The 26086-nt window shown below is 46.1% G+C and overlaps 10 protein-coding genes across 10 annotated transcripts; 4 read left to right on the top strand and 6 right to left on the bottom strand.

Moving 5' to 3' along the window:
* Window positions 1–646: 646 nt before the first annotated feature.
* On the bottom strand, window positions 647–2551 carry PGRI_013980 (putative MFS transporter; the record flags this gene model as incomplete). Its single annotated transcript, XM_040789111.1, has 9 exons — window positions 647–691; window positions 745–883; window positions 939–1197; window positions 1243–1369; window positions 1427–1742; window positions 1815–2016; window positions 2070–2168; window positions 2219–2306; window positions 2360–2551. 9 exons carry the CDS (start codon window positions 2549–2551, stop codon window positions 647–649), a joined length of 1467 nt encoding a protein of 488 aa, XP_040646064.1.
* A 5108-nt stretch (window positions 2552–7659) lies between these two features.
* On the bottom strand, window positions 7660–8943 carry PGRI_013970 (uncharacterized protein; the record flags this gene model as incomplete). Its single annotated transcript, XM_040789110.1, has 1 exon — window positions 7660–8943. The coding sequence occupies one exon, from the start codon at window positions 8941–8943 to the stop codon at window positions 7660–7662; it is 1284 nt and encodes a 427-aa protein (XP_040646063.1).
* Window positions 8944–10413: 1470 nt separating this feature from the next.
* Window positions 10414–11441, top strand: PGRI_013960 (SDR family oxidoreductase; the record flags this gene model as incomplete). The annotated part of the gene is made up of 5 exons (XM_040789109.1): window positions 10414–10718; window positions 10780–11089; window positions 11141–11196; window positions 11248–11356; window positions 11409–11441. 5 exons carry the CDS (start codon window positions 10414–10416, stop codon window positions 11439–11441), a joined length of 813 nt encoding a protein of 270 aa, XP_040646062.1.
* A 270-nt stretch (window positions 11442–11711) lies between these two features.
* On the bottom strand, window positions 11712–12483 carry PGRI_013950 (uncharacterized protein; the record flags this gene model as incomplete). The annotated part of the gene is made up of 3 exons (XM_040789108.1): window positions 11712–12120; window positions 12179–12312; window positions 12364–12483. The coding sequence occupies 3 exons, from the start codon at window positions 12481–12483 to the stop codon at window positions 11712–11714; spliced, it is 663 nt and encodes a 220-aa protein (XP_040646061.1).
* Window positions 12484–13950: 1467 nt separating this feature from the next.
* Window positions 13951–15202, top strand: PGRI_013940 (uncharacterized protein; the record flags this gene model as incomplete). The annotated part of the gene is made up of 2 exons (XM_040789107.1): window positions 13951–14286; window positions 14351–15202. 2 exons carry the CDS (start codon window positions 13951–13953, stop codon window positions 15200–15202), a joined length of 1188 nt encoding a protein of 395 aa, XP_040646060.1.
* A 461-nt stretch (window positions 15203–15663) lies between these two features.
* PGRI_013930 (putative pathogenesis associated protein Pep2) lies at window positions 15664–16419 on the bottom strand (the record flags this gene model as incomplete). The annotated part of the gene is made up of 2 exons (XM_040789106.1): window positions 15664–16237; window positions 16292–16419. 2 exons carry the CDS (start codon window positions 16417–16419, stop codon window positions 15664–15666), a joined length of 702 nt encoding a protein of 233 aa, XP_040646059.1.
* A 1169-nt stretch (window positions 16420–17588) lies between these two features.
* Window positions 17589–18152, bottom strand: PGRI_013920 (uncharacterized protein; the record flags this gene model as incomplete). The annotated part of the gene is made up of 1 exon (XM_040789105.1): window positions 17589–18152. The coding sequence occupies one exon, from the start codon at window positions 18150–18152 to the stop codon at window positions 17589–17591; it is 564 nt and encodes a 187-aa protein (XP_040646058.1).
* Window positions 18153–20416: 2264 nt separating this feature from the next.
* Window positions 20417–21288, top strand: PGRI_013910 (Ras family protein; the record flags this gene model as incomplete). The annotated part of the gene is made up of 4 exons (XM_040789104.1): window positions 20417–20428; window positions 20483–20597; window positions 20653–20970; window positions 21050–21288. The coding sequence occupies 4 exons, from the start codon at window positions 20417–20419 to the stop codon at window positions 21286–21288; spliced, it is 684 nt and encodes a 227-aa protein (XP_040646057.1).
* Window positions 21289–22063: 775 nt separating this feature from the next.
* On the bottom strand, window positions 22064–23077 carry PGRI_013900 (flavin adenine dinucleotide pyrophosphatase; the record flags this gene model as incomplete). The annotated part of the gene is made up of 3 exons (XM_040789103.1): window positions 22064–22697; window positions 22777–22943; window positions 23000–23077. 3 exons carry the CDS (start codon window positions 23075–23077, stop codon window positions 22064–22066), a joined length of 879 nt encoding a protein of 292 aa, XP_040646056.1.
* A 337-nt stretch (window positions 23078–23414) lies between these two features.
* Window positions 23415–24094, top strand: PGRI_013890 (GMF family protein; the record flags this gene model as incomplete). Its single annotated transcript, XM_040789102.1, has 4 exons — window positions 23415–23417; window positions 23489–23588; window positions 23704–23852; window positions 23903–24094. 4 exons carry the CDS (start codon window positions 23415–23417, stop codon window positions 24092–24094), a joined length of 444 nt encoding a protein of 147 aa, XP_040646055.1.
* Between the last annotated feature and the right edge of the window lie 1992 nt (window positions 24095–26086).

The raw sequence follows: 26086 nt of genomic DNA, 5'->3' as shown, positions 1-26086 counted from the left end.
GCTTCGGTAACTATGACTTGTATGATTCGAAGGGATGATAGATGAATTAGATAGATGATATGTGCTATGGTGATGATAGACTTCTGGTTGAATGTTGTGGTTTGAAAATGACGAGGGAGGAGATAAACAGAGGCATTCACTGAGTACGTGTTTTATGTTGTAGTAAACAATCCCAGAAAGGAAGGACATCGGGGATGCACTTGCCTCCAAACAAAAATTGATCCCAAAGATGTCATTTGGTAGCTACTTTTTGGAGATAAACGTATATTTGGCTGGGTATAGCGAACAACTTGTTCATGAAGATTTGAAATTAGCGCATATCATACATGTAATGAAGTACTTGCCTATTTATATGGAAAATCCTTCAAGAAATTGTAGGAGCCCCAACAGACAGGGTGGAATAAAGGTCTGGGATCAGAGGATGCATTTAAAACCATTGCTCACAATCGAGTGAAGCTTCCACCCCCGCTAGTTGTTACATCTACTGAATGAAATACTTGTAGATAATATAGATCCAGGAAGGATTGTTCTAATCCATCGATCGAGGGGAACATTATATACGTGACTTCCATGGTGACAACGAAGGCCAATTTACACTGGGTGCTTTCGTGTTGACTAGGATCATGTTGATGAATTAGGTTTATATTTACAAAACGTATCTAAACCCTTTGTTATCGATCTCTGTTTTGTCCTTGGAAGACATCATTTAGCATATTGTAAGGTCTAATGGAACTCAAAACTCACCAGCATGCCATTTTCAACACCTTCCGCCTCAACCTCCTGGCCATCGATTGCTTCGCGGTCTCGACGCTTGTTCTCAGTGTACATGTAAATGTACAAAGCGACAATGCAGACCAGTTTTACTGCATAACCAGCGAGCATCCTATAGAAATCATCAATCAGTTGAACTTTGGGTTTAAGGCCAAACTGCAACATACGCAATGTAAGCACTGTGATATCCAGGGGCCTCGCTAGACTTGAAAGTCTGCGGTCCAATTATATTCCCCACGCAGTATCCAGTGAACAACAGAGCACCAGTGACTTGCTTCTTAGTGTATCCAGCAATGTTAGAGCTAACGATAGTCAAACTCATGCTGAATCCCAAGCCTTGAAAATAGCATAGCCAAAGTGCAACAAGGCGGCCCCATTTGTTGGTGTTTGGTAGTCCGACAAGAAGACCTGATCCAACGATACAGACTGTGCAAGCAAAGATCATGCATGCAAATCGTGAATGAAATTTACCATCAAACTTGGTCGCAATATAACCCCCGAGCAGGAGAGTGATGAACTGAACAGCACCACCGGGGATTTGCAGATATTGAGTTCCAAGCGTATCAAATCCGAAAGTGCCGACGATAATGGAAGTAAACTGTTTAGCTGTTAGTTTTGCCATATCTAACTCACAGTCATACATAGGAAAACATACGCTAGTTAATGCTGAGTTCGGGACTTGTGCACCAATTGCCATGATGAACAAGAGCCAGGTCTTCGGGTCTTCGGCTGCTTGTCGGACCTGGTACCATTTGAATTGACTACTTTTGACACCTTGCCGGTTGATAGCGACGCGATCAACAGCAATGGCTCGCTCGCGCTCGGTAAGAAATTTCGCGGTTGAAGGAAGATCGGGGAGAAAGATAAGGGCAATGGCTCCCACTGCGACGGAGAAGGCTCCAAAAATGAGGAAGACGTACATCCACCGTGGAAGTCCAGTAGTGATATGGCCAACCGCATAGCCAATAAGACTATATCCATTTAGTTCCCCAGTTTTATTTTCAATATAATTTCTCAGAGGTGGGTAATTGCTCTTCACTCACCCTCCAAACATTGTTGCGATACCATTAGTGCAGTACCATGCCTCCAGTCGCAGTGGTTGTTCTTCAGATTTGTACCACATGCCGGTCATGAGAACAAATCCAGGAGTTACAACTGCTTCGACCATTCCCAAAAGGAAACGATTAATTGCAATCCCAGCAAAGTTGTAGCATGCTGGTGTTGTCATGAGCAATCCGCCCCAGACTATTTTTCTCTTAGCATGTTTCTAGTATCAAATGACATTGCAGTTCTCTTACTCAATGTGGTGATGGCAAGAAATTTGCCGACGGGTAGCTTCTGCATGGCTAACCCCGCAGGCCATTGTGCAATGAGATATCCGAAGTAGAAAATGGAGCCTGACCGAATTAGTGACTTGCATTATGAATGCTCGGAATCGAAAACCTACTAAGCCATGAATATTCTTGTCCCTTTAGGTGCATTCCCTGCTTTAGGCCGTACACAGACGCAAAATTGATACTGTTTTTATCCAGGTACTGCATGGCTTTAGTACTTGAATTGCAGTGAACAAGACATGTGATATTCCCACCTGCAGCATGTAGATTAAGAATAGCAACGGAATGAGGCGTATATCAATCTTGCGGAGAACGTTTTTTGCTTCCTGCGTTGTGTATTCGATATCTCGATGTTGTTTATAAAACTGATAGTTCTCATTCCCTTCTGATGCAATAGTTGAGCTGGCAGGCGACACCGCTGCCTCAACTTCTTTTAGCGACGCCATCCTCTGTATTTTGCCCGGTTTGCAAATCGAACCGGTTGAAGATGAAATAAAGTAGAGGAAGAGGCAGCGTTTTATAAAACCTGGCAATTTACTGGCGGCACGGCTGAGGTGGATAATTGCACAATAACAGTCGAAGCTAAGGCCCACATATCCTAGCGGGGAAGGCAGCATGAACAAATCAGGGATATAAAGATTTAAGCTAATTTCCACAGGAGTTGTCTCCGTGATGCTATCGAATATCTAGTATTGACAGCCTCGCAGTCAAACATGAATCTCGATGCGTATGTTGATTGGCAACTTGTGTGATTCGAGTCTCCCACTCAACGCACATTGCTCTCCATACTCTATTCTATCAAGATACTGTACAATCTTCCTACGGCGGGAATAATAAGGTGGCAGATAATATTGGGTGGTTGAAACCACACGGGTGGAGCCATCCGTGAATCACGACATCACTGCCGCAATTGCGCGTTTCTTGGGCCATATGAGCAACTTCCATCTAGGACTATCCCACAATTGGCTCGAAATTCGGAGTTTTTCCGTGCTGAGAAGAAAAAAGAAAACCCAGCAGTTCCTGCCCTTGCCTCTGGGCCTGTCACCTCCATGGCTCTACAAAATAATATCCTTGCTAAAGACTTAGGTTCTACTACTCACGATCTTTTGCTAAACTCACGAGTTATATATTTCATCCGAACATCAATTTAAGATCGAGATCTTGCGTACAAAATCGCTTATTCTTCCGTAATACACCGGAATCTGCATCATTCCATTCAATGAGCCTTGGCCTAAAGATCGATGTTGAGATAAAGAATGACTGAACCCTGAAAGAATTCCGGGGAACCTTGGAAACCCCATGATCGATTATATAATAGTCACTAAGCCGCACCGTAATCATGCTATATCAACAATGTTCGACTATTAATTTGTTCATTCTCTTCGCCCGGTGCGCGATAGTTATGCAGCGCCCCCCTGCATACAGCCAGTAGACATAACCATTCCACTGCTGGCCCCATCGGGGGCCATACACTAAAATTATCTCAGCTAATGTGAATGTAAAGTAATTGTGAGCGGGGGAATTGAGGCCTTCCTTCCTTTCCTATCATATCAGGTGACTGGCGATCATCGAACAAATGTCCTGCGATCATTTTCAAAATCGATTTGCGAACGACAATTACCTCCCGTTTTCTCGCCACTCAAAATGATAACGCAAAGACCGACGAGTGCCCCAGGCGAAGATATCCAACCGTGTCGCATGAGGGAGAACGGGCGTGGCGGTTGATACTCGCAAAGCGAATGATGGTATCAAGGCGAGGGAAGACCATGCTCCAAGTCTACACGAAGGGAACCCTATGAATTTTGAAACTCGTTCGGTTAGGGGAACAAAAGAAAATAAAGAATATCCCACTAGATTAAAGTTCTGGCTCATCATGCTTACGATAACGGCCTTACTTATCCTAGGTAGACTCGACACTAATATTGTTACTACTACTATACCTAGGTATAGTATGACGATAGTCACATTGATGGTCAACAACGATCCCAGCTACGTTCCGGCAGTAACAACAAGCTATCATAGAATTAAATGGGATATTATTGTAAAGTTTGATGTCTATAACCAAGGTATGCTCGAACGCTATCTTATGATCAATGACTTGTGCGACACTGATCAATTCATCTACCTTAGTTTGGCACATATTGACAAGATTCTTCTGCGCTTTTGTCATGGAAGGCTCGCAGAGGCCGCCCTCGGGTGACAGGCCTACATCCACATTAGCTAGCGTCGTCCCTTCTCTGTATTCTCTCTGCACTCTTGATTCCCGCTTCCCGAATAAAAAATCATTTTCAATCAATCCTTTCTCTAAGTGAGAGTTTAGAATACCTCTCAAATATATCAACAATCCAGAAAGTATTAGCCATCATGGTGTGCGTGGATATTTACCCTTTGGAGACAGATACTTGGGAATCTAGCCTTTCTTCACAGGTCATTCTTACTCGTAGTTGACATTTTAGTGACTGCGTCCTCAGATAGACTTCATTATACCCTGACATTTCTTCATTTTCAATCAATACCAATTTCGTACTGATAGCAGGGTGGGTGGACGTGGTGTCAGGGTTTTCGGTATCCATATCGATGGCTTCACCCTCCATAGCTATGTCTTCTTTGACATCCCCGCACCGGTTGAATGGCTCTTCAGCAAGAAGGCCCTCATAATTCTCATCCTATATATCATGAGTGCTGTTAGTATTGAGGGCCTCAAATAGATAGGTCAGATGGTAGTGGGTACATACCGGGTTTGTGACTGAAGTAGGAGCGGCAGAGCTTTGATCGTGGGATAAATGGAAGAAATTACATAAGAATTCTGGGATAGCTTCAGTAGGGATAAAGTGATGGCTTGGAAAGGTAGATAAAAAAAGTGAACCTCACTCTGAATAGCTTCAAGCTTACCTCATTTGGCCGATAAGGATCTAGTCAATCAGATCACTAGAATAGTAAAATAAGTGATGTTAAAATGAATTTAAGGAGCAGACATGTCAGAGTCCCTCTCATAGTGGTAAAGCACATATAACTGATCTCTGTGTGCGCGGGGAACCATGTTTCTTTTGTTTATCCTTCAAAGAATATTCATAGAAATTAGGAATGAGGTTCACAATAAATAATCTTTACTTGGCAAAGGAGAATTAGTGAACGCGTGAAACAATGCTTGGCCTCATGCACTTGCCGCGCCTACATAAGGTCAGCTCTCCCTTTCTCTCTCTCCCTATCCTTCCCATTATGAAGTCATATATATTGCTGCTCGCAGATGACTTATTTTTTTTTATGTCTACTCGTGTTACCTATCAGCCTTCCCGTTTGCTACACTGTTTGCTAGTTCAGACTAAGATTTTTGTTTGCTACTATGTAGTTCCTTCACTTCTCTTCCTCCCCTCTACCTCCCCACAACCCCCTGTTTATCTTGCAGCATTCTATGAAGCATTAGTTCTATTGAGTCAAGATGGCGTTCAGTTTTTTGGTGGCCTGAAGGTACGTTTTGAGGCTTTTTCCGGCCTTCCTGTTCCTTCTGGGCCCTTTCCTAGCCCCGTGGGACCCGTGTGGACCCGTGTGGACTGACTAGTTGTGACACATTAATAGACCCCGTCATTTGTCGACTCCTTTGGCGGCCCTTTTCACCACCCCCCAATTCCGCTGGGCGCGCTTGCTGGAGCGCAAGGTAGCTGCCGAGTGGGAGCACTGGGCTACACAGTGCCACTTAGACAAGGAACTCCCCCCGTGTCCACTATCACGTTCTATATCTATATTTAGGACATATTACAGAATCTGCTGCCAGTTGACATTGTGGATACCAGTGCGGAGTTCAAATCACTTGGCTCCAAACCCTTTCAGGCCTAATCCGATCCAAAAGCTGGCGTTATAATCTAGCACCGTTTCGGATCTACGCCCTAATTTGTGTGGGATATCAGGGGAAAAGGGGTTATTCTTCGCTTTGTGGGAGGGGATAAGAAGCCTTGACAAGCGCTGCATTGATGGTTCCTGTATGATACAAGTACAGGCCTATCATTTGCTTAGGTGGCCACAAAGGAAATTACATACCCGATACACCCTTTATATTTTGAAGTCAGTCCATATCCATGGCAAGCTGAATCCCATGGAGCCACGACTTGCACCATAACCTTCAAATTCGTACTTACCCTTGGTCCTAGCTCGCCAGTTTCTGCAGGATCTTAAAAACTGACCACGCTTATACCACACAGGTTAGCACACGGTGCAACAACGAGTATGAGTACCTATCAATGGGCGGGGGTTGAGACGAGACAATTCGTCATTGGAACTGGTTCTGCCGGCCAGTGCATTCACCCACGCTGACCCCTCCAGCGGCTTCCCTCGCGTTCACGCAAGCCAAACCAAAAGTGCCACTAGGAAGGGATGAGATTTGTGTGAGATCTTAGGTAGTCGTGCCACTTCCCCAAGTCAGACCAGTTTTGCTTTGCATTGGTTTGCATTTGGCTGTATATTTCTTGTTCTTTAACTGACGTACGATAGATTCATTCTCTTAACAATGTCTTCTTTGACTAAGGTATGTTATGTGGCTCCTTTTGATGTTCTAGCAAGTGTGATGTAAACTCACATAAACCTTCTTCAGCCTAGAGCTACTTCGTCGGTGTGAATTCGATTGGGCCGAAGACGCCAAATGACGGCCTCCACCGGCAATCCCTAAATTTGGAAGTCCCCAGCTCAGGACGCAAGATCTCTGCTGGGCGCAATCCCGGCTATGACCACAGCCTGTGATACCATCGACGACATCTCAAAGGACGCCTGTACGATCGCAACCTATGGCAAATATTTGGAAACCCCAACAGCCAATCAGGTACTCCGTGTCCATCAAATGGTGGCTGAAGCACGAGAACGGTATCACAAAAAGGTTGCAGAAGCCGAAACTCAGATCCGTCAGCAGGACCAAGTCGGCCGACAGATCCTGACAACACTGTTAGAACGTGCATGCCAGCTACCAATCGCATCGCGGACGCACTGTCTATGGTAGACAGAGAACTGAAAGAGGAAACCGATCTCTAGTCGTTTCCTCCTAGTATATCTATTCTCCCAGTGGATATAGACTTCTACCCCTACACTTTACGTTTCTATTGTACGGAGAGAAAATTGATGAAAACGTATTCGATAGGGAAAGTTCTATCTGGGTATCACGCGTATATAAAATAATGCTGCTAAATCTCATGACAAAGGAAATAGGAGAAAAGAGTGAGGCGCCTTCGGCGTTCGTCAAGACATAAAAGTAGCACAAAAGAAAGGCGGTTGACAAAAGAACTGAAAAATATAAAAGACACCACACAAATTCTATTTTTGAATTTTCAGTTTTTATTAACAATAAAATTCAAATATCAGTGACAGATGGATATTGTAGAGAAGTAATAATCTGGAAGGTTTTCGCCAAATCGTGATCTCAATCCGGTTCCAACCAAAAGACAAAGCAATCCGAGGGCGAGGTAAGACCTATCATATATGAGTTGAAGATGAAAGTAAATCAAACCCAAATGCAAAGCAAAATCAATGTGACTGGGGAGGAGAGATACAACTACCTAGCGTGGAGTGCCCTTCAAAATTTGAACATGGATTGCAGTCCCCGCCGAGCCTTTATGAACGCCTTCTTGAATGGCCCAGGACGACCAAAGACAGGAGTCGGGAAAGAGAAATACTCCTCACTGGGTGCTCCAATCACACAAGTGGTGATCTTACGGGGTGGTCTCTTCGCTCGATTAATGCTCTGAGGGCATGGTACCTCAGAAATATCCGGGGTACAGATTTCTGAGGTTGAAAGAGTTTGACATTCTCGCAAAGGTGAGGGCTTCCGCTCCCAAGTCATCCTCCGCGGATACTGAAAACCTGAAGAGGCATTACAAGCTTCATCCCGAGCCTCAGTCCACTGTGACACCGACCTAATAGCACTAGACTCCACGAAGCCATTTCCAATGGCCATATCGGTGGCATCGTAAGTCCATACGCTACCAAAGTCCGTGGTCGCTTCTTCACTCGTATCGTTCGGGTCTTCCATCCACCTTCCATGTGGCGAGTAGAACTTGAAAACACGTCCAGTTGATGCCCGGACAAGCTCCGATCCCCGGAGGCCAAACAAGCTATCGTTAGCGCTATCCATAAGGACAATAACCGGGTCTATGTACAGGGTTGCTCGGCTCACAAGTAATTGGATCCTCAATGAGGCACCCCCCTGAGGATTCTTGGGATCCGCCAAGATGATGGCAAGCGAGTCGGATGGTGAAGTAGCGCTGTGGGTATAAGCTCGCATCCCCATCCAGTTAAAGTGGTGGATGTTTTCGTCGACATCAATCCATGCTTGACGATCAGCAAAGATTGTATCCACACATTGCTGTGCAATCGAATAGACCTCTGCTTCCTCGTCGGGTGTTAATTGTTCGAGGCGGGACTCGCAAAAAGAAGGTGTCCCACAACTCGGGGCTGTACTAGTGGACCCAAGGGATTCGCTCTGGGTTTCGGATGAGGAGGTCGAGGCTCCATGTGAAGCTCCATCAACCCAGCCAAGCTGGTCATCCCAGACCTCCTCATAGATAGTTGGAAGGGTTGGCTCAAATCGGGGCTTGGGCACGTATTGAAGACTTGGGTAGGATTCATTGTACCACTTTGCCTGAGGCCAGGAGGAACCAAGAGATTTGGGTGTAGCGGGCATACGCAAATCACAGTGGATGGCAGCCTCTTCGGCATCTTCGGCCCAATCGAAGTTGCACCGTTGGAGAAGGTTGTCAAATGGATCTACCTGTGTTGAAGGAGACCCATGTAAGTTGCTATCACGCTTTTGCACAATGTTCAGAGGGGACACATAGCAAACCTTAGGTGGGGAAGACATTTCGATGACCCTCTGTAATATCTGAAGGATTGTGCACTAATATGGATATTGGTGGTGGTTGGTAGCAATTGCAAGATACAGTCAAAAAATACGCAATTCTGGAATCGATATTGTAAGTGAAGCAAAGGTTAGAAAGTAAACAATATTCCTTCTAGGAAGAACTGATAGGTTACGGTGGTGTTTGTGTTGTGCTGAGTATGGAAGGAACGCCTTCAGTTGTTCTTTCTATCTGAACACAAATATCACAAAATGGTTCGAAGGCAAGTTCCGAATAACCAGTTTTTGCTGTATGGTGTTGGATGAGGACCATCAAGGCTATTTAATAGTTGCATCGGGGGCAGTGACTCTCCTTTGGAACTATTAATCGATGTCCTCCAAGGAAATAGGGACAATGGCATTCATTTGATCTTTGTATAGCTAAAACGAGTCTTCTGTTGTTAGTCATAATAGTGCACTTAGCCCTTTGTCTAGTTAAAGATGACCATCCAATTAGGGCTTCAAAGACAAACCATTTCTTTGAGCAATGAGACAAGAGGCTTTGTCCCTTATCATGATAATCATATAGCGTATACAACATATACAAAGAATATAACATGCATTCAGAGACAAACTCCATTATATGCATTACCTCTAAATAACCATGTTAAGTTCTCAATGCAGCGAAGCTGGGTTGGTGAGCTCCACAAATTGTAAGAATCAGGTATCTTTTGTATGGCAATCTCAAATGAAAGGTACATAAAGTACAGTATAAGCATAACATGGTTCCAAGGTTTCCAAGGTTGTCTTAACTTTCAACCCAGAAAGGCCAAATTATGCAAGTCTTGTTCAAACAATGTCCTACTAGAATTATTTCTTGATAGCAATGTGTAAAGAGCACCATGAAAACAACACGTATAAAATCCTATATGTAAACGTATAACCTTTCTCTTGCTTCAAGCATACTTGATACTTTTTATCAATGGTAAGTAATCCAGTTTCACTTACGTTATGTATTTTCCTAACAATCTCCGGGTTAATGAAACTGTGATTATGACTCTATTTTGTTTATGTATACATAGTGTCCTAGACGAGACAGCAACAGTAGACAAAACAAAACAGCCTAAGGCTCCGGCTAATATTCCTACATGAGGTTATAATATATGATAGGTGGTTTATTAACTTCCTGCAAGACGAGTAAAATTTCCCTTCGTGGACTATAGACGGAGATAAGGAATCGGCCTTCTCGCCGGCGATTACATAACATAATATGACGCCAGAGTCCCCCGCACAGCTCGTGATTGTTCTATTTATTTCGGCTTCAACTTTGTATTTCTCCTAGAAAAATAGAGACTTTGATCCATGACCCATTTACGAGCTTACATCAGATCAATTGGACACTTTCGACGACCCTCACACCCCTTCACAACCCCATTCCTCTCCGCAAACCCCACGCCCTTCCCAGCGGCCCACCGAACTTTTCTCCGACGCACCATGGCTACCGCAATGGCAAAGCGCCTCGAAGGCAAGACTATCGTCGTTACCGGCGCCTCATCTGGCATTGGAAAGAGCACTGCCAAGGAGTTCGCCCGTACATCGCCCAAGAACCTGAAGTTGATCATCACCGCGCGCCGTATCGATACATTGAAGGAGGTCGCCGCGGAGATCAAGCAGGAAGTCGGCGAAGGTGTCAAAGTCCTCCCTGTGAAACTGGATGTCAGCAACCCAGAGGAAGTCAATAACTTTGTTTCCTCCCTGCCGGAGGAGTTCAGGGAGATTGATGTCCTTGTCAATAATGCGTGAGTCATACCCATCGAGCTTAACTGATATGCACGATCGATACTGACATTCACGGTGTAGTGGCTTGGTCAAGGGCGTTGCTCAGGCACCTGAGATCGCGGCCGAGGATATCAAGGTCATGTTTGATACCAACGTTACCGGTCTCATTAACATGACCCAGGCTATCCTACCCATCTTTAAGAGGCGCTCTGAGGGTGGCCGTGGTGATATTATTAACATTGGCAGCATCGCTGGTCGCGAGCCTTACGCTGGCGGTAGCATCTACTGCGCCACCAAGGCTGCTGTCCGCTCCTTCACTGATGCGATGAGAAAGGAGCTCATCGCCACGAGAATCCGTGTTATTGAGATCGATCCCGGTCAGGTTGAGACGGTATGTCGTATATGTCTATGGTCATGACATGAAGCTAATACCCGTGGTTAGGAGTTCTCTGTTGTCCGATTCAATGGAGACAAGGCCAAGGCTGATGCTGTGTACAAGTAAGTCATGCTAAATACAGAGAAACATACAATATAATTAACCATTGACAGGGGCGTCGAGCCGTTGACCGGTGACGACATCGCCGAGATTGTTGTCTTTGCCGCTGGTCGTCGTGAGAATGTTGTGATCGCCGATACCCTGGTCTTCCCCAGCCACCAAGTAAGCTTGTTTTGCGGTCAAACTTTATTATGAGATACTGACTATTTCTTAGGCTGCGGCTGGTGTCATGCACCGCAAGTCATAACTTGCACCCCGATCCGAATGAAGATTTAGCGCGGCTTTAGATAGCGCTCATTGTATATGATCCAAGGTCGGGTTGTGTGGTGTAAATATGAGCACATATTCGATCATCAATATACATTCAGATTAGGTCGGTAAGACCGAAGTACACAAAATTATCCCGCTTCGTATATTGCGTAGTATATATGAGTGAAGTACATATTTATGAGGCAACGAGGCATTACCCAGTCATAAAAGACTAGCCTCCAAGCTTATTTCAGAACTGTCCCAACAATCAGAGAACAGCGAGGGCCAGTGCAGCCGCAACACCACCAGCAGCCCAGCGGGCGTTTCCAGTAATCATAGGCATAGCAGCGTTACCACTCTCAGTCTGACTGGTGGCAGCAGCACTGCTGCTATCCGAGGAACCACCAGTGCTAGTACCAGTAGCAGTTCCACTGGAAGCGGAAGTAGTCAAAGTAGCGCCGCTAGTCGAGGCAGCGGTAGAAGCCGAGGCCGAAGCACCAGTAGTAGCAGACGCGCTCTCAGTTCCAGTCGCGGTGATAGTCACAGGCATCAGAGCGCCACCGGGGATTTCAGTCAGGGCGACGGCTGAGTTCCACTCGGTGGTGATGCCACGCTCGTCGAGGGATGCACCACAACTGGCAGTTTTGGAATCCCACTTGCAGCTCTCAAGGACAGTCCTATTTCGGGAAATGATCAGCTGTGGGGTCGAAGTGGGTTTGTTGGGTTTATACTCACATCTTGTCCATGCTGTATGCTAGGCTGACGGTTGAAGAGCCTTGGACCACGGTCATTCCGTCGGGGGGGATGCCACATTCGTCGGATTCAACGTTGGCAGCACACTTGATGTGGTATTTGGTCATGGAGCCGGTCTGAATGAATCTCAATTAGATGGATCGATATAGAGGAATTGCTGCGCTCACGGTGCCAATGACCTTGCCCTCAATTCGTTGCTCATCGAATCCGGGGAGGAAAAGAGTGACTGTCTCGGCGGCGATGGCGGCAGTGGCACCGGCCAAGAGGGCGAGAGATTGGAGACGCATTTTTGTATTTAAACGAATGTCGGGGTATAATCAAAAGAGTGACAAAGATGGAAATTGTGAAGAGATGTTAAGAAAAGGGAAAGAGCAGCTGTCCTTCACATATAAGGATTTATTTCAGGGTCTCATGCAGTAAGCAATGCCGACCTTGGAAGGTTCTAAGCTATTTTAGAATTATTTTAGAAATGGCCTTGTAGACGGAGTTATCCTATTGGCTGGTTCATTATTTCTCTTGACGAAGAGATGACCTCTAACCTATTCGGGTACTAGACTGTTGACTAGCCTCGGTGAAAGTTATACCGCTATACCTAATCGGGCTACTTTAGCCCCTTCCACAGGGGCCAAATCAGGTCTGAAGGACCCAGACCCCAGTCCAATGCCCCTTAAAAGGTCGGATATATCGAATGCCGACTTTCCACTTTTAAAATGATCCAAGATTTTGATTTTATCGGCATTTTAGGTCTCTCTATGGTGTCTCCGCAAAAGAAATTGCCTAGTTCGGACTACCTTCAGCCTCAACCCCCCGTTTTGTCCCGGATTTCTCAATGCTGACCAATTATTTTTTTTTTTTTCTTTCTCTTCTCAATAGTTGATAGCCATTTTAACATTTTAGCCTTCATCCAGTATTCCTTATCTACAGTTTAGGCCTTTTTATCAGATTTGATGTTTATACGGAGTAAGGGTACTCCATACTGTGTACCCTATGCGTATGGTCCTCCAACTCAAGATAATCGAACAATAGAGTCAGCTAAAAAAGAATTCCGTATGGTCATCACTATTGCTTCGCCTTCTCTAACAGAACTCCTTTATGATTTTATCCTACTTATATCTATGGCTCCCTCGAAACCAATGCAATCCCCTCTACTTTGCCTCGAAGCTCCGCAAACACAACCTTTAGAAAATTCTCCGTGGACCCAGGTGTCGAGATCCAAGATGCCTTGTTTGACAGCCTTGTGCCCCAAAGTATATATCCACTAGATAACCGCTAAGCTAGCAGGGTGGTTGGTTGAACCTAATTGCCAAGCTTCAAAGAGAGTAATGCTAAGCGATTAGTTAGTGTCCTTTTCTTCACCAACCAACCGTATCTCAACTGAAATGCATAAACGCCTCTAAGACAGCTACCATTGTGGCTGATGCTGCAGGTGATCATTTTCCCCCGAACTTCCAAGTTATCTCTTCCGCAAGATGCCCACGCTGCAAATTGATTCGAGTACAGTCGTTCGCGACAACAGCCAAATGCACACAGCTTCTGTATAGGCTCGACTTTGTGCATAGAAACTACTTGGCAAGGCATATTTCTACCTTGGCATAATCTACAAAGAGGAGCTCTGACAGCTTCCACTCTCTATAAAGGAGCGCGGTGTGAACTATCTCCGCAAAGGTCTACTAAGCCAAACTCTCAACGGCAAAGAAATCACTACTACCAGATAACCCATTTTTCACATCAATCAACTATTTCCTACCAAAGTAATGGCAGCAAAAGTCGATGTCAACAATAAGGTCTATAAGCTAGCCGCGCTGCCGTTCATTCTAGAACGCAAGGGCGACTACGATGAAGCCATCAAAATCTACAAGAGCGCGATAAGTGTTATGGACGAAACAGCTCAAATATACAAAAAAGGAAATGCCCTCAAAATCCACCGGAAAATGTTCGAGAGACAGGCCCAAGTTCTTCGAGAACGCCTAGCCTATCTCGAAGGCCTAAAGCGCAAGGGCAGTTTCGACGATATAATATTGCCTCCGACAATCCTGGATGCGATGGAAGAGATAGAACACGAGGACGGAAAGACTCGGTCATTGACCCAGGTAAGCCGCACCATCCGGGATATAGCACACGTTTTCTAGATCACTGATACTTCTCGACTTCCAGATCCGCAAGGACCTTAATACTTTCCGCGGAGATAACCCCAGTCAATCTAAGGATATCAGCAAGGCTCCAGCCCACCTCCTCCCATTCCTCAATACCGACGCCTCGCAACGTCCCTTTTTCTCGTTGACACTTTCTCCCTCGTTGCCAACGGTCACGTATCGAATTACACATTCCTCAGAACTCGTCCACCTGGGCACGCGCTCATATTGGTTTTTCGTCAAAGACTCAACAAACACACACGTCTTATACGCCCTCCAATTCGTCTGGAGTAACGAAGCACCCATCGTCGAAACCGTCCTCCGACGCGCCGGGGAATTCCTACCCCAAATCGGAGCGACGAGTGTGAGACTGCAGAAGACTAAAGGAGGCAGTTTCCGGCTGGTGACGCGGACTATCCCCGATATGGGCCCAATAACTGAGATTCCGGATGGAGAGTTACAGAGGAAGGATTGGTCGCCGCGACGATTTGAGTACGGGGGACGCAATTTCGTTTGGAAGACTGCTGCGGCGGAGGGTAAGAAGGAGGGTGGGATTTTTGGGAGCTTTGGCTTTGCTTGGGAAACTTTGTATGAGACTAAGCGGGTGTGGGCTAAGAGTGGGAGTAGGACTGGGAAGATGGAGGATGAGATTGTTGGTCCGAGACTTTGTTGGGGGGAGAAGAAGGGGGGATACGGTGCTGATCATAGTATTCATATGGTTGGTGGTTTGGATTTGTATTTCAGGGAGCATTTGCTTGCGGTTCAGTTGTCGAGGTTGGGTCGTGGTAGTTATCCACCGCAAAAGGATACTCAGGGGATTGAAGCTGTATCTGTTGGTGTAGGGTGGATTTCCATTGCTTCGTCTTTGGCATGAGATCATGGTGAGGGGCTTGGGTTTGTTCTTCTCTGCATATATTTATCTTTTTTATGATAGCGAATTTTGCTTTTAGTCATGGTAAAGAAACGAATTAACAAGTTTCCGATACACCATTATCTAACTCTCGTGAGTAAAATATACAGTTAGGGCCCCGCCAGGTCAACTGTCTAGTGGCTGTTTTAAGTATCTCTAAGTGCTTATCCAAATTCCTAGCGACAAGAGAGGTTGTTGACCTTCAACCTCACCCCGAGTCGCCAACTGGCAAGACAGTAAATGCACATTCGGATTCGAAGGAGTTGCTCAAGCGAAGTTACAAAAGTATCTAACGGTCAAGATATACCTGATCAGCATGTGTAGGACGGTGTCGCGTCTTGGAAGAAGCTCTAGCAGAGCCTTCAGCTCAATCAATGTTTCTATCAGTATGTATTGCTAAGATATATTCCTGGCATCTCACCCTTCTATACATCAATTTCCTTCCCATCCAACCACTCTTTAGCAAGTCGATACAACAAATCATGCTTCTCCCCACAAACAGTCCCAGCATGTCGACGATGACCAGGCATATCCCTCAACACCGAGACCCCCATAGTAAGCTCCTGGCAGTATGCCAAACACTTATACCCCTCGGGATACGAGTTAAGCTTCTCCACATCAATGTCAGGGAAGTGATTCGGTATCACAGGCAACAGTTTATCCTTCTCATACCAATGTCGCACAAACCGCGCGCCCCAGCGACCATCCACTTTTTCGAAGAAGAAACAAAAACGGCAATCTGCCTCCGCATCCACTTCTATACCGTCGATTGTGAATCGCTGCGTGATAGTTGCCTTCATCTTTGTGACGGCGCGACTCGCATCAGATGTAATATCTGTAGTCACTCCGTGACATCGGTGCATGATGAATGCACCCTTGTCCATCCCCGCTTTAGAGGCCGCTATGAAGTCCAGGTAGGACACTCGGCCGGACCAGGTGGTGTAGACATATGCCCCTGGGTGGAAGATTGATTCGAAATTCTCCCATTCACAGGCATCACTGTAAGGGTTGTTTAGTCACAATCAGAAAATATTCTTGTAGGTTTGTTTTTACCGGTAGCAAGGCCATCCCTCAGCTAGCTCGCGGAGTTTCGCACGTTCGAGTACCAGGTTATCTGGGCCATTGTTGCGCATGGCATTTTCTGGCCAGGTTCCTTCGGGTAAGGAGTGCAAGTTGGGCATGATGGAACTCAGTTGGCGTAGATTGTCAGTTCAGATTGTGACATTAAGTATACCCTGTTTGCGGGGGTCGGGTAATTATTTTGACGGCTTAGTTCATTACCGGTCAGACTCCGATGATATATTTCTCAGACTTAAATGGCTAAAATGTTTAGACAAAATAATCAGTTTCTTAACATTGGGTATAGACAGGCTCAAATATAGGTTGTATGTAGCACTTTATCTACAGTAACTAGGAGTTGATTCCTTTTCTCTTCGGTTTCCTTAAGCAAGACATTCCATGCACCTTACCGGTTTAGTTTGAAGATCCCCCCCAGCCCACAAACGCCACTTCTCTCCAATCTAGTATGATAATATGCGTCCCCTCCACACATCGACACAAGGGCATCCCAGCTTAATCATCCTTATGCTCCACGCTTAAAAACACATGTTCAAGAACATCCTTTTCCGGCCACAACAGGGACTATTTGAGGACATTAGCCACTATGATCTCTATCTCAGTCCGTGACTCAAAGGCGACCACCGCCCCAATGATGTAGTACGTGATCGGTAGCTTCTTTCCCTGCTCGAGTGTTTTCATTAAGAATCACACTCTACGATCTGCACAAAGCTAGGGCGAAGCGCATCTATCTCGTGAGCTAAACCTTGGCCACCACTGAGAAATTGAAAGGCGATTTCAACACCTTTTTGAGACCGAATTTTGAAAATCCAGAAGTCGTTATCGGTACTTTGCCCGTAGAACAACGACGGAGTATCAATTCTCTTCGTTGTTCGAGGATCGGGGGCTGTGTGTCGATATGTCGTACAGGCCGAGATAGACGCCACTCTTGACGGCAGCACAGCAGAATCTGAGGTGGCACGGGTTACGGGTATGGAGGCACTGCTCGCACAGGCATTTGACCAGTTTCTACTTTGGACGGGACTTGAGCCGCCGAGGGAGATTATGACGGAGGCATTGTGGTACTTGGTAGAGAGCGGGCTACTATGGCTACAGATGGCATGCTTTAGATGTGGGGCATAACAGGCCATATTTAGAACATTTGACAGGTACGATATGCAATTGTTAACACTAAGTGCATTGCTCAATCAGCGCTCGACACGAGAAATCCTACTCATTGGATCATTTTGGTGGATAGATAGGATGTTCGGCTATTCCATTGCTTTCGTGTCAATCAATACTTCCCCACACCGAGATCACCGAAGGAAATAGATAACTCACGCTGTGTCTTCCATTCAGGCAATCCACAGATAGTCGACGACCCAATTGGTTTGGGTCTCTGATAAACACACCTCTGAGACATCCGATTCCCCCAATCGCGAATTTCCTGCTCCAAGATCGGCAAGTTATGACAGTTCACTGGAAGCCATCCCGTAGCCGTAGGCTGGATCAGTAGTGCAAGGACATTCAAAACCCAGAATTTGCTATTACTGCTTCTGCCAGGGCAGTTGAGACTGCTGTCGTAAGACCTTATCACCCTGTCGACAAACGGATGCAAGGGACGAGTGATATCGGCGATTCGGAACAGACCCGTTAGAAGTGGTGTGTTGAAGATCCCGCCGGTATACTCATGCTCAGGTCTCAGACCTGATCCTGTGTCTACGACGTGGTATGTCATTCCTCCAACGGAGTCCGAGTGCAGGTAAAGACCCGAGTAGAATTCATTGGGTTCGGGTGGTTCCTGACGGCTTTGGAGAATGACATAGAGTCCGCCGACTTTGAGATCTGCAAGAGACATTTCGAGCGATTGGCGGATGGGGTCTTTAAGTTTGGGCTTGTTGGCAGTTTGCTTTCCCTGCGCGTTGGGTAGGCACGAGTTGGGTAGAGTGCATGCTAGCTCGAGGCTTTACGGTGAATTTTTAATGTCAGGTACTTAAATCTCCGATGGACACGTTTGTCAACTGGCAGCTCATGTGCCCAGGCATTTGTACCCCCCTATGGTCTGTTGCACATCAAACGCGCTTGGTGATGCCGCAGGTCCCAAGTCAATTCGAGTGCGGTTCAATTTCGATATGCTTTTCTTAAATAGCTAGGAATCTCTAGGGCAGTAGTAAATTCTAAACACATCATTTTATCTCCTAGGCCAGCTACAATTCCACTTTATATTTATCAATATGGTTGGTATCAGTAGAAAAGAGCTTAGTATTAGTTCTCCATGCCCCTCAATTTCAAATTACACTCGGCCGTTGGCGTGATGCCAATTCCTCCACATTATGCACCGGCTTTCGTTAGTTCTAGAAATTTTAGTATGTATCACGTTTGTGTGACCTGGCATTTGTCACTAGATATTGTGGACAATGTCTACCAATAGTGTTTCCTATCACATCCCTTTATGCGGCTCCTCGGTTCATCATCCCATAGTTCTTTCGAAGCGCTGGAAACATAGTCGTACTACTTGCCGGATGCTGACGGATGCACGATCACCAGAGTCATGATCAATCACAGACCGTGTATCCGTTTGACAGATCATATCAGGCTTCCACATTGAAAATCCAACTAATGCAGCCTCAGTGACTATCAGATCACATCTAAGAATATTGGAAAATTTCAATGTTGACCAGATAATATCGGAATTTTATTTTTTGCGAGATATTGGAAGAAAGGAATTGAGTTCCGGTCATCCATGGGAAGGGAATCAACAGAGTCTCGTCTAAGTCAATATAGGCATCGCGCCCGGGGAAGAACCGTGGAAGACATTTGTTTGTTGTTTTTGGAATATTCTAGAAGTCAATAATTGGGAAAAGAGTCCAGTGTGAAAGAACAAGAGATGATGAAGTTATGTTATATGTTGTAGATGACTGCCTAGTGATCTACAGCCAAATGTGACTGTACATATTCTCCGGGGATCCAATAAGTCGCGGGGTTACCTGTCAAAGTTAATATAAGCCATGGACAAGACCTTAAAGAACATCGAAGAACGGGAAATACGGATCAACCTCCCGATCTGCATTTGCATCTGTCAAAAAACGGCGTGACTCAGACCTTTTCAGGTTAGTAGGCACATTAGCAGTAAAAAGATTAGTCGTCATTAAATAGATTCAGGGTTCTAAAGGTGGGATGTCATAATTTTTCCGATCTATCCAATCATGAAAAGTGACAGAGGTGTGCGGGATGATGCAATTATGCAAGGCGGGCGTCTACTGCAAGCCAGGCCAAGACGAATATGCGGTGTCGAGGGCCTAACTAGCCCTACAATATATCGACCGATGCCCCTAAAAGCGCCAAAGAGGGACCAATCTCCACTAGATCCACTTCGGAAGAACTTGTAGATATTTTAGATGTTGTACATGTTGTAGAGAGGTATAAGTAATTGCGACCTACAATGGAGTAGTAGATTGGTAAAAAGGAGAAGTAATATAATTGAATCCCCGCTTTATATTGTTGTTGATTGCACGTTCCTTAATGGGGCCGTGGCTTAAGCCAATCACCCTATACAATTTAGGTAAAGATTGGAACAATTAGTAAAGTAGGGGCTGCTATAACTATACACTCAAGTGTATATCAAGATACAAAACAGAAGAATAGAAGAATAGTAGTATAGAAGAAAGAAGAAACAAGACCCCTACTATGTAATATAAAGAGCTTGTAAAAAAAAAACAAAAGCAACTTCAATGGCGCGTCCCCTTTTTCTGACCCAATCACCTTTTTTCTCCCCACTACTTAGGTATCTCCTGAATTTCCTTTCGCCCCTTCTTTCTCTTCTCTATTTTTTCTAGTAAACAGATCTCTTTGTTTTATTATATATTTTCTGTTTGGTTTACCCCAGACGTGGAAAAAAAAAAATCAAAAATCTTTGGGAAGAAAAGAACATCTGGAACAACCTTGGAAGCTTGGTTTTCTCCATTTATTTCTTCCCGCTCCAACCTCTCCCCCCTAATTCTCCCACCCTTTGTTTTTTTTTGGAAAAGGACTAAGGTGGATTTCGCTTTAAATTATCTTGCGATCCCTTTTTTATCTTAATATCTCTTTTTTTCGTTTCACTTTCTCTACTTGAAACTCATAATGGCCTCAAAGGTGAGCAGTTTATCCTTGTTTTGGGCATTCCAACAGCTAACCCTTATTTATCAGTTCCTAAGAGAATACAAGCTCGTGGTTGTCGGCGGTGGTGGCGTCGGCAAGTCCTGCTTGACTATCCAGCTGATCCAGAGTCACTTTGTAGACGAGTACGATCCAACAATTGAAGGTGAGTCCCCCCCCCGTTTCATCAGCCGCGCGGAACCCATCGCGTCTTCCCCAAGGGTGTTCGAACAACATGGCTGATTCGGAATCCTCTTCCGCAGATTCCTACCGCAAGCAGTGTGTGATCGATGATGAAGTCGCTTTGTTGGATGTCCTGGATACAGCAGGCCAGGAGGAATACTCCGCTATGCGAGAACAATACATGCGAACCGGCGAGGGATTCCTTCTCATCTACTCCATTACATCGCGCCAATCCTTCGAAGAAATCATGACCTTCCAACAGCAAATCCTGCGCGTCAAGGACAAGGATTACTTCCCCATCATTGTCGTTGCCAACAAGTGTGATTTGGAAAAGGAGCGTGTGGTCTCCGAGCAGGGTATGTGGTTCCCCCCCCTGAAACTCCTAGTCTCAAAATCCGAATCCCAAATTCCGAATCCCGCTAACAATCACTCCAGAGGGCGAAGCGCTCGCCCGTCAGTTCGGTTGCAAGTTCATCGAAACCTCCGCCAAGTCCCGCATCAACGTCGAGAACGCCTTCTACGACCTCGTCCGCGAGATCCGTCGCTACAACAAGGAAATGTCCTCCTACCCCTCCGGCTCCGGCGCGTTCGGTGCCCGCGCACCAGAGGGCAAGATGGACGTGAGCGAACCGGGCGAGAGCGCCGGCTGCTGCTCCAAGTGCGTCATCATGTAAAACAATACCAAAAACGATCCGCCGCGCGAATCCCCGAAACCAGAACGGAAAGGATTTTATATCCCTTGGGAAAGATATGTTGTTTTTGGCCTTAATCCTCAGATCAGGGAAATACGGAGCAATATTGCAAGCTCGACAGAAAAACCAAACCAAACCAGAAAAAAATACCAAAGAAGTGGCATTGTCGTTTGTGTTACGGATGTTTGTGGGTTCTTCAAACTCGCATTCTTGATGACTGCCGACCTTGACGCCCAACCTCGTCTCACGAAACATTTTGATTCCCCTTTTGTTGTCCGATTGCGTCTTTGTTTTAGTCCCTTTTTTGATTTACTGTTCAAGTCTTTGCGAAAGATCCCTGGTGTTTATCTATCGCCTTTTATCATTATTTGTCGTTCCACACGACACGGCTGTCAATATATGTTCTTTCATGGCATGGTGGATTGCTTTCCATCGTTGCGACATGTACCTTGGTTTTGAGCTTGTCCTGGTATGATTGTTCGAGTGCTTTGCGTACCATATATGCCCATCTACCTAGGTATCTATCCCCGATAGTGCAATCTACTCGGTTCGGTACCTTATATCAAGGTTCTATGACCTCTTCACAGGGCTGCTATGATCTAGATCCTGGGTGTTCTGGATGCATCAATCTCACTTATAGCTTCATGATAACCTAGCCTGGTCAACATTTCCATGTTTGACTCTAAAATACACATATCAGATTGCTATGCTCATGTGCCACACGTATTTAAACGTCGCAATGTATGTAAGAACCAATCTACTGGCTGAAAACCTGATCCTGGTCGGACGGAGCATCCAACTCATCCTCCTTGGTAACAAGCTTACCCTGAACATTCTCCTCAACCTCGCCAACCAACGACTCCATGTAAGCCTTATCCGCCCCAACCAAAGTAACAGTATTGCGCTTCTTACCCCACCGCGGATAACTGCCAACCTTGATCCCCCGAGACTCAACCTTCGCCGCAAGCTCAGTCAAGTACGGCGCCACCGCACTCTCCGGCAACGGCGTGCTAATCATCAACCGGAACGTCCCTTTACCCTCAGGGTCCGTCAAGCGGGGAATAAGGAGCGGCTTCAAGTTCTGCAGCAACCGCTCGAAGAGTCGCGGCACGCCAGGCAGGATATGCACATTGCCATTCACCACCGCGACCGGCACCCACAAGTCATCTGCGACGAACACAGCCTGCGACTCGGCGGGCAGCTTGGGGTCGAAGGGCAGCTCGACCATGCGCAATTTAGCAGTCAGGCCTGGTGATGGTGTTTCCCAGTCGAAGTTGAGTTGCATGGGGTGGGGTTTGGAGAGACGTTTCATGCGCTCGAAGGCCGGCTCGTGCAGTGCCAGCTTCAGGTTGAAGGCCTTGGCAATTGAGGAGTATGTGATATCATCGTGTCTGTGACATGTGTTAGTTGTGCATGGGGCGGAGCTGGGGACGGGGTTGAATGCGGAGCTGGGATGGATGTTGTACGCACGTGGGTCCGATGCCGCCGCTGGTGACGACAAAGTCGTAGCGTGAGCTCATGCGTCGTACGGCTTCTATTATATCCTCTTCGTCATCGGGGATGACCTCGACTCGCTTTAGGTCGATGCCGAGCGAGAAACAGAACTTGGCGAGGTACGGCGAGTTCGTGTCGATGGTCTAGGGTTGGGGTAATGTCAGGATCCTGCTCGTGGAGCCTGTGGATATTGAATTACCTTTCCGCCGAGAACTTCATCGCCGATGATGAGGCATGCTGCCGTGTGGATGGGCTTCGCGTTCGCGGCTGATGTCATCGCGGGCGGAGCGGAGCGAAGGGACAGGGATGGGGTCGAGAAGGAGGTGGTTGGTTTATAGGGACTGAATGGACGCGAGACGTGTCGGGTCAGTAGATTCAGTCGGTTGAGCATGAAGATGTAGGTGGAGGAGGTTGGGTCTGGATTGTTCAAAGCGTGGAGAAAGTGAGGTGGGGGGAAAGGGAAACCTCCGCCCGCATTTCGGGCCTCACATTCCTAGAGCCTTCAACGTTTTTCAAGTTGGACATATCCAGTGTTATCTTTATCAGTGCATTTTAGCGCTAAACTCACGACATTGTTTACTTGATTTCCCTGCGTATCCGACTTAACGTCCAAAATGGTGAGATGTCCTTCCGCGGTTGAGTGGCATAGCCAAGCTGCTCGCAAGTATCAGGCGCTGACTTATGGTAGTCTGATTCACGACTATATTTGTTCTCTCCCGAGACCAAGGAGAAGCTGCGCAAATTCCGTCTGGGCACATCGAGAGCCAAGGATGCGCAAGCTATCATCTGTATGCGCCCCTAATCCTGCTTTCCCACGTCTCCCATATTTCGACAGAAGCCGGGCTATACAGCACGTACATAGTGCCAGTCGCAGCCATACCGGTATCATTTTCTGCGCACTAGCTGACGAGTACCACATAGATATCATCGATGCAAAGACCCAGGAGATCCGGCCCCAAGACGATGAAGTCTACTCCAAGATGGAAGATCTGGCCGATGATCTCCCCGATTCCTCGCCCCGATTCATTCTCCTCAGCTACCCAATGACCACGGTAAGTTGTCTAATCCGTATGACACACATTGTACTAAAGAAATTCCACAGAAGGACGGCCGTCCCTCAGTCCCTTATGTTCTCCTCTACTGGCTCCCCGAGAACTGCAACCCGATGCAACGGATGTCGTATGCAAATGCAGTGGAACTCATGCGCAGCAGTGCCCAAGTCAACCGAGTGATTGAGGTGGAGGCGGATGAAGACATCATCGACATCAAGTCCAAGCTGACTGGGTCGGATTAAGGCACCCAGGGGCTAATGCATCTCGTGATTGGAGAGCATGTGGGTTGGAAACATATACCCAAGGCGTGGGATTTGTAGGGCGTTTTTTTATTTCCTTTTTTTTACGGAATCGCTGGATCCGATTGGCTTGCAAATGCAGCCCACATGGAAACACTTTGTGTCGGTGTCGAATGTATTGGAATTCGAAATCTGACATGCGCCTAATTGCCTAGACACTAAATCCCGGCATTTCACTCCGTCGATCAAGAGCGTTGTTCAACGCGATTTGTGATCTATCGGACAGTTCTTAACGGTTCGTTTGTCCCCGCTAGTGGTAGATCTCGCGAGTTACGAACTCCAGGATTAGTCCTGTTTTAAGTTTGTGGATGAAAATGGCCAAGGCCTGTCACCGGGGTTGCCGATGCTCACCTGGGCTCAGCCTGGGTTGCAGTCAGTTGACTGTATGGCCTAGGTCTTGATGACAGCTTGTAATGATTTGGGGTTACGATTACTATCAGCCAGTCCTGGAGGGGCGATGGGCCCCAGCTAAGCCATATCCACAGATGCACACCTGGGCTGATTGATACAACTAGACCTAATATTTACTAGGGAATCTACCTTCGCTTTCGAGCGCAGAATCCTTCGAGATTTTTGGGGTCGATCATCGTAGGCGGTAGCTTATACGCTCGTATGATTTCCGCCCCGCTGCGTATGTGGCCGAAAAAGACTCCGAGTTTTTTCATTGATACAATTGGCGGCTTTCTCTTGCTCAGTTACAATGTGTGGATTGAAGTGGACATGCAATATCTGGCAGTGGTTGATTGGTCTGTAAATGTGATCGCCCACTACGAAAATGTCCTTTCTCTCCACCGTTCGCTAATTTCTTGTTTAGAATTTAGTAGGTTTGGTGTCTGTGCAGATTAAACATGTCTATAAAATTCTCAAATAAACTTATACTTTACTATGTGCAGTTCAATGTTTTACACTTAGGAGAATTAATTTTTTTCACTTATACATAGTACCAATGGGGTGGTACAAGGGTCCGAGATGGCGGTGGAAAGGAGGATGTGTCATCCGCCTTTACGTAGCTTTGGCCCGGGGGCCATTGCCCCGGGAGTGATCATGCATATTTGGAACATTTGATATGCAGTGCACAGGTACTGGGAGTATAAGTACTGGTAGATAAGAAGATACATGCCTGTGCAGTGGGATATATACAGCATACAGAATATACGGGCGTATTTAGGTCTCTACTCCCGTACACCTGGGTCATGCTGCATAAAACCCGGGATAAGTGCATATGTTGCACTATACGGAGTATGATCTACTCCGTAACCTTGGAAGTAGATTTTCATTTGAACGGGGGTATACAGAGTATATATAAATACATATATCTTATAAGCCCCCAGCCAATACCACACTATGTATGTATACAGCAAGGCTCGACCTCCACTTTCTCCCTCCACAGGGAAATTTCGATAATTCGCTTTTATTTTCCCGAGGGGCTGGCTCTGCCGAATTTTATAAAAAATAAAAAATAATATAATCAATTTTTAAGCCCACTATTGCAGGGGTAAGTGGATTGGCTAAGCCATCGGGATAATCGCCTCTCTGAACAGTTGCAGTAGTGCAGTACCGAGTCGAACTCGCTTCGATTTTCCCTCTGTTAAGAGCACAGTTCATTATAGTTTTTAAAATTGGAATTCTCCTTCACGTAAGTTACGAACTCTCCGTATTTATACTTTTGTAGTTTGCGCTTTGGGATCCCCGTGTCATGCATCACGCATAGCCCCTAGTCCAAAGGAGAGATCCCCGTTTGGCTGGACTTTGCCACACAGATTCTGCATGGTTTTCTTCACAGTAATTTAGTCAGCATAAAGGGAATATTCTCTGGAAATAAGAATCTATAATAAGTTATAATACATCATAAGATAAGTACATATTCCATGTTGTACCAATGTATGGAGTACATGCAACAAAAAAAGAAACTTAAAAAGCTCACGATCTCCACGG

This window comes from Penicillium griseofulvum (assembly GCF_001561935.1).
Source record: "Penicillium griseofulvum strain PG3 chromosome Unknown contig_80, whole genome shotgun sequence".
NCBI classification, from domain to species: domain Eukaryota; kingdom Fungi; phylum Ascomycota; class Eurotiomycetes; order Eurotiales; family Aspergillaceae; genus Penicillium; species Penicillium griseofulvum.
The sequence above is the reverse complement of the archived record's forward strand: the minus strand, read 5'-3'. Positions and strand labels throughout refer to the sequence as shown.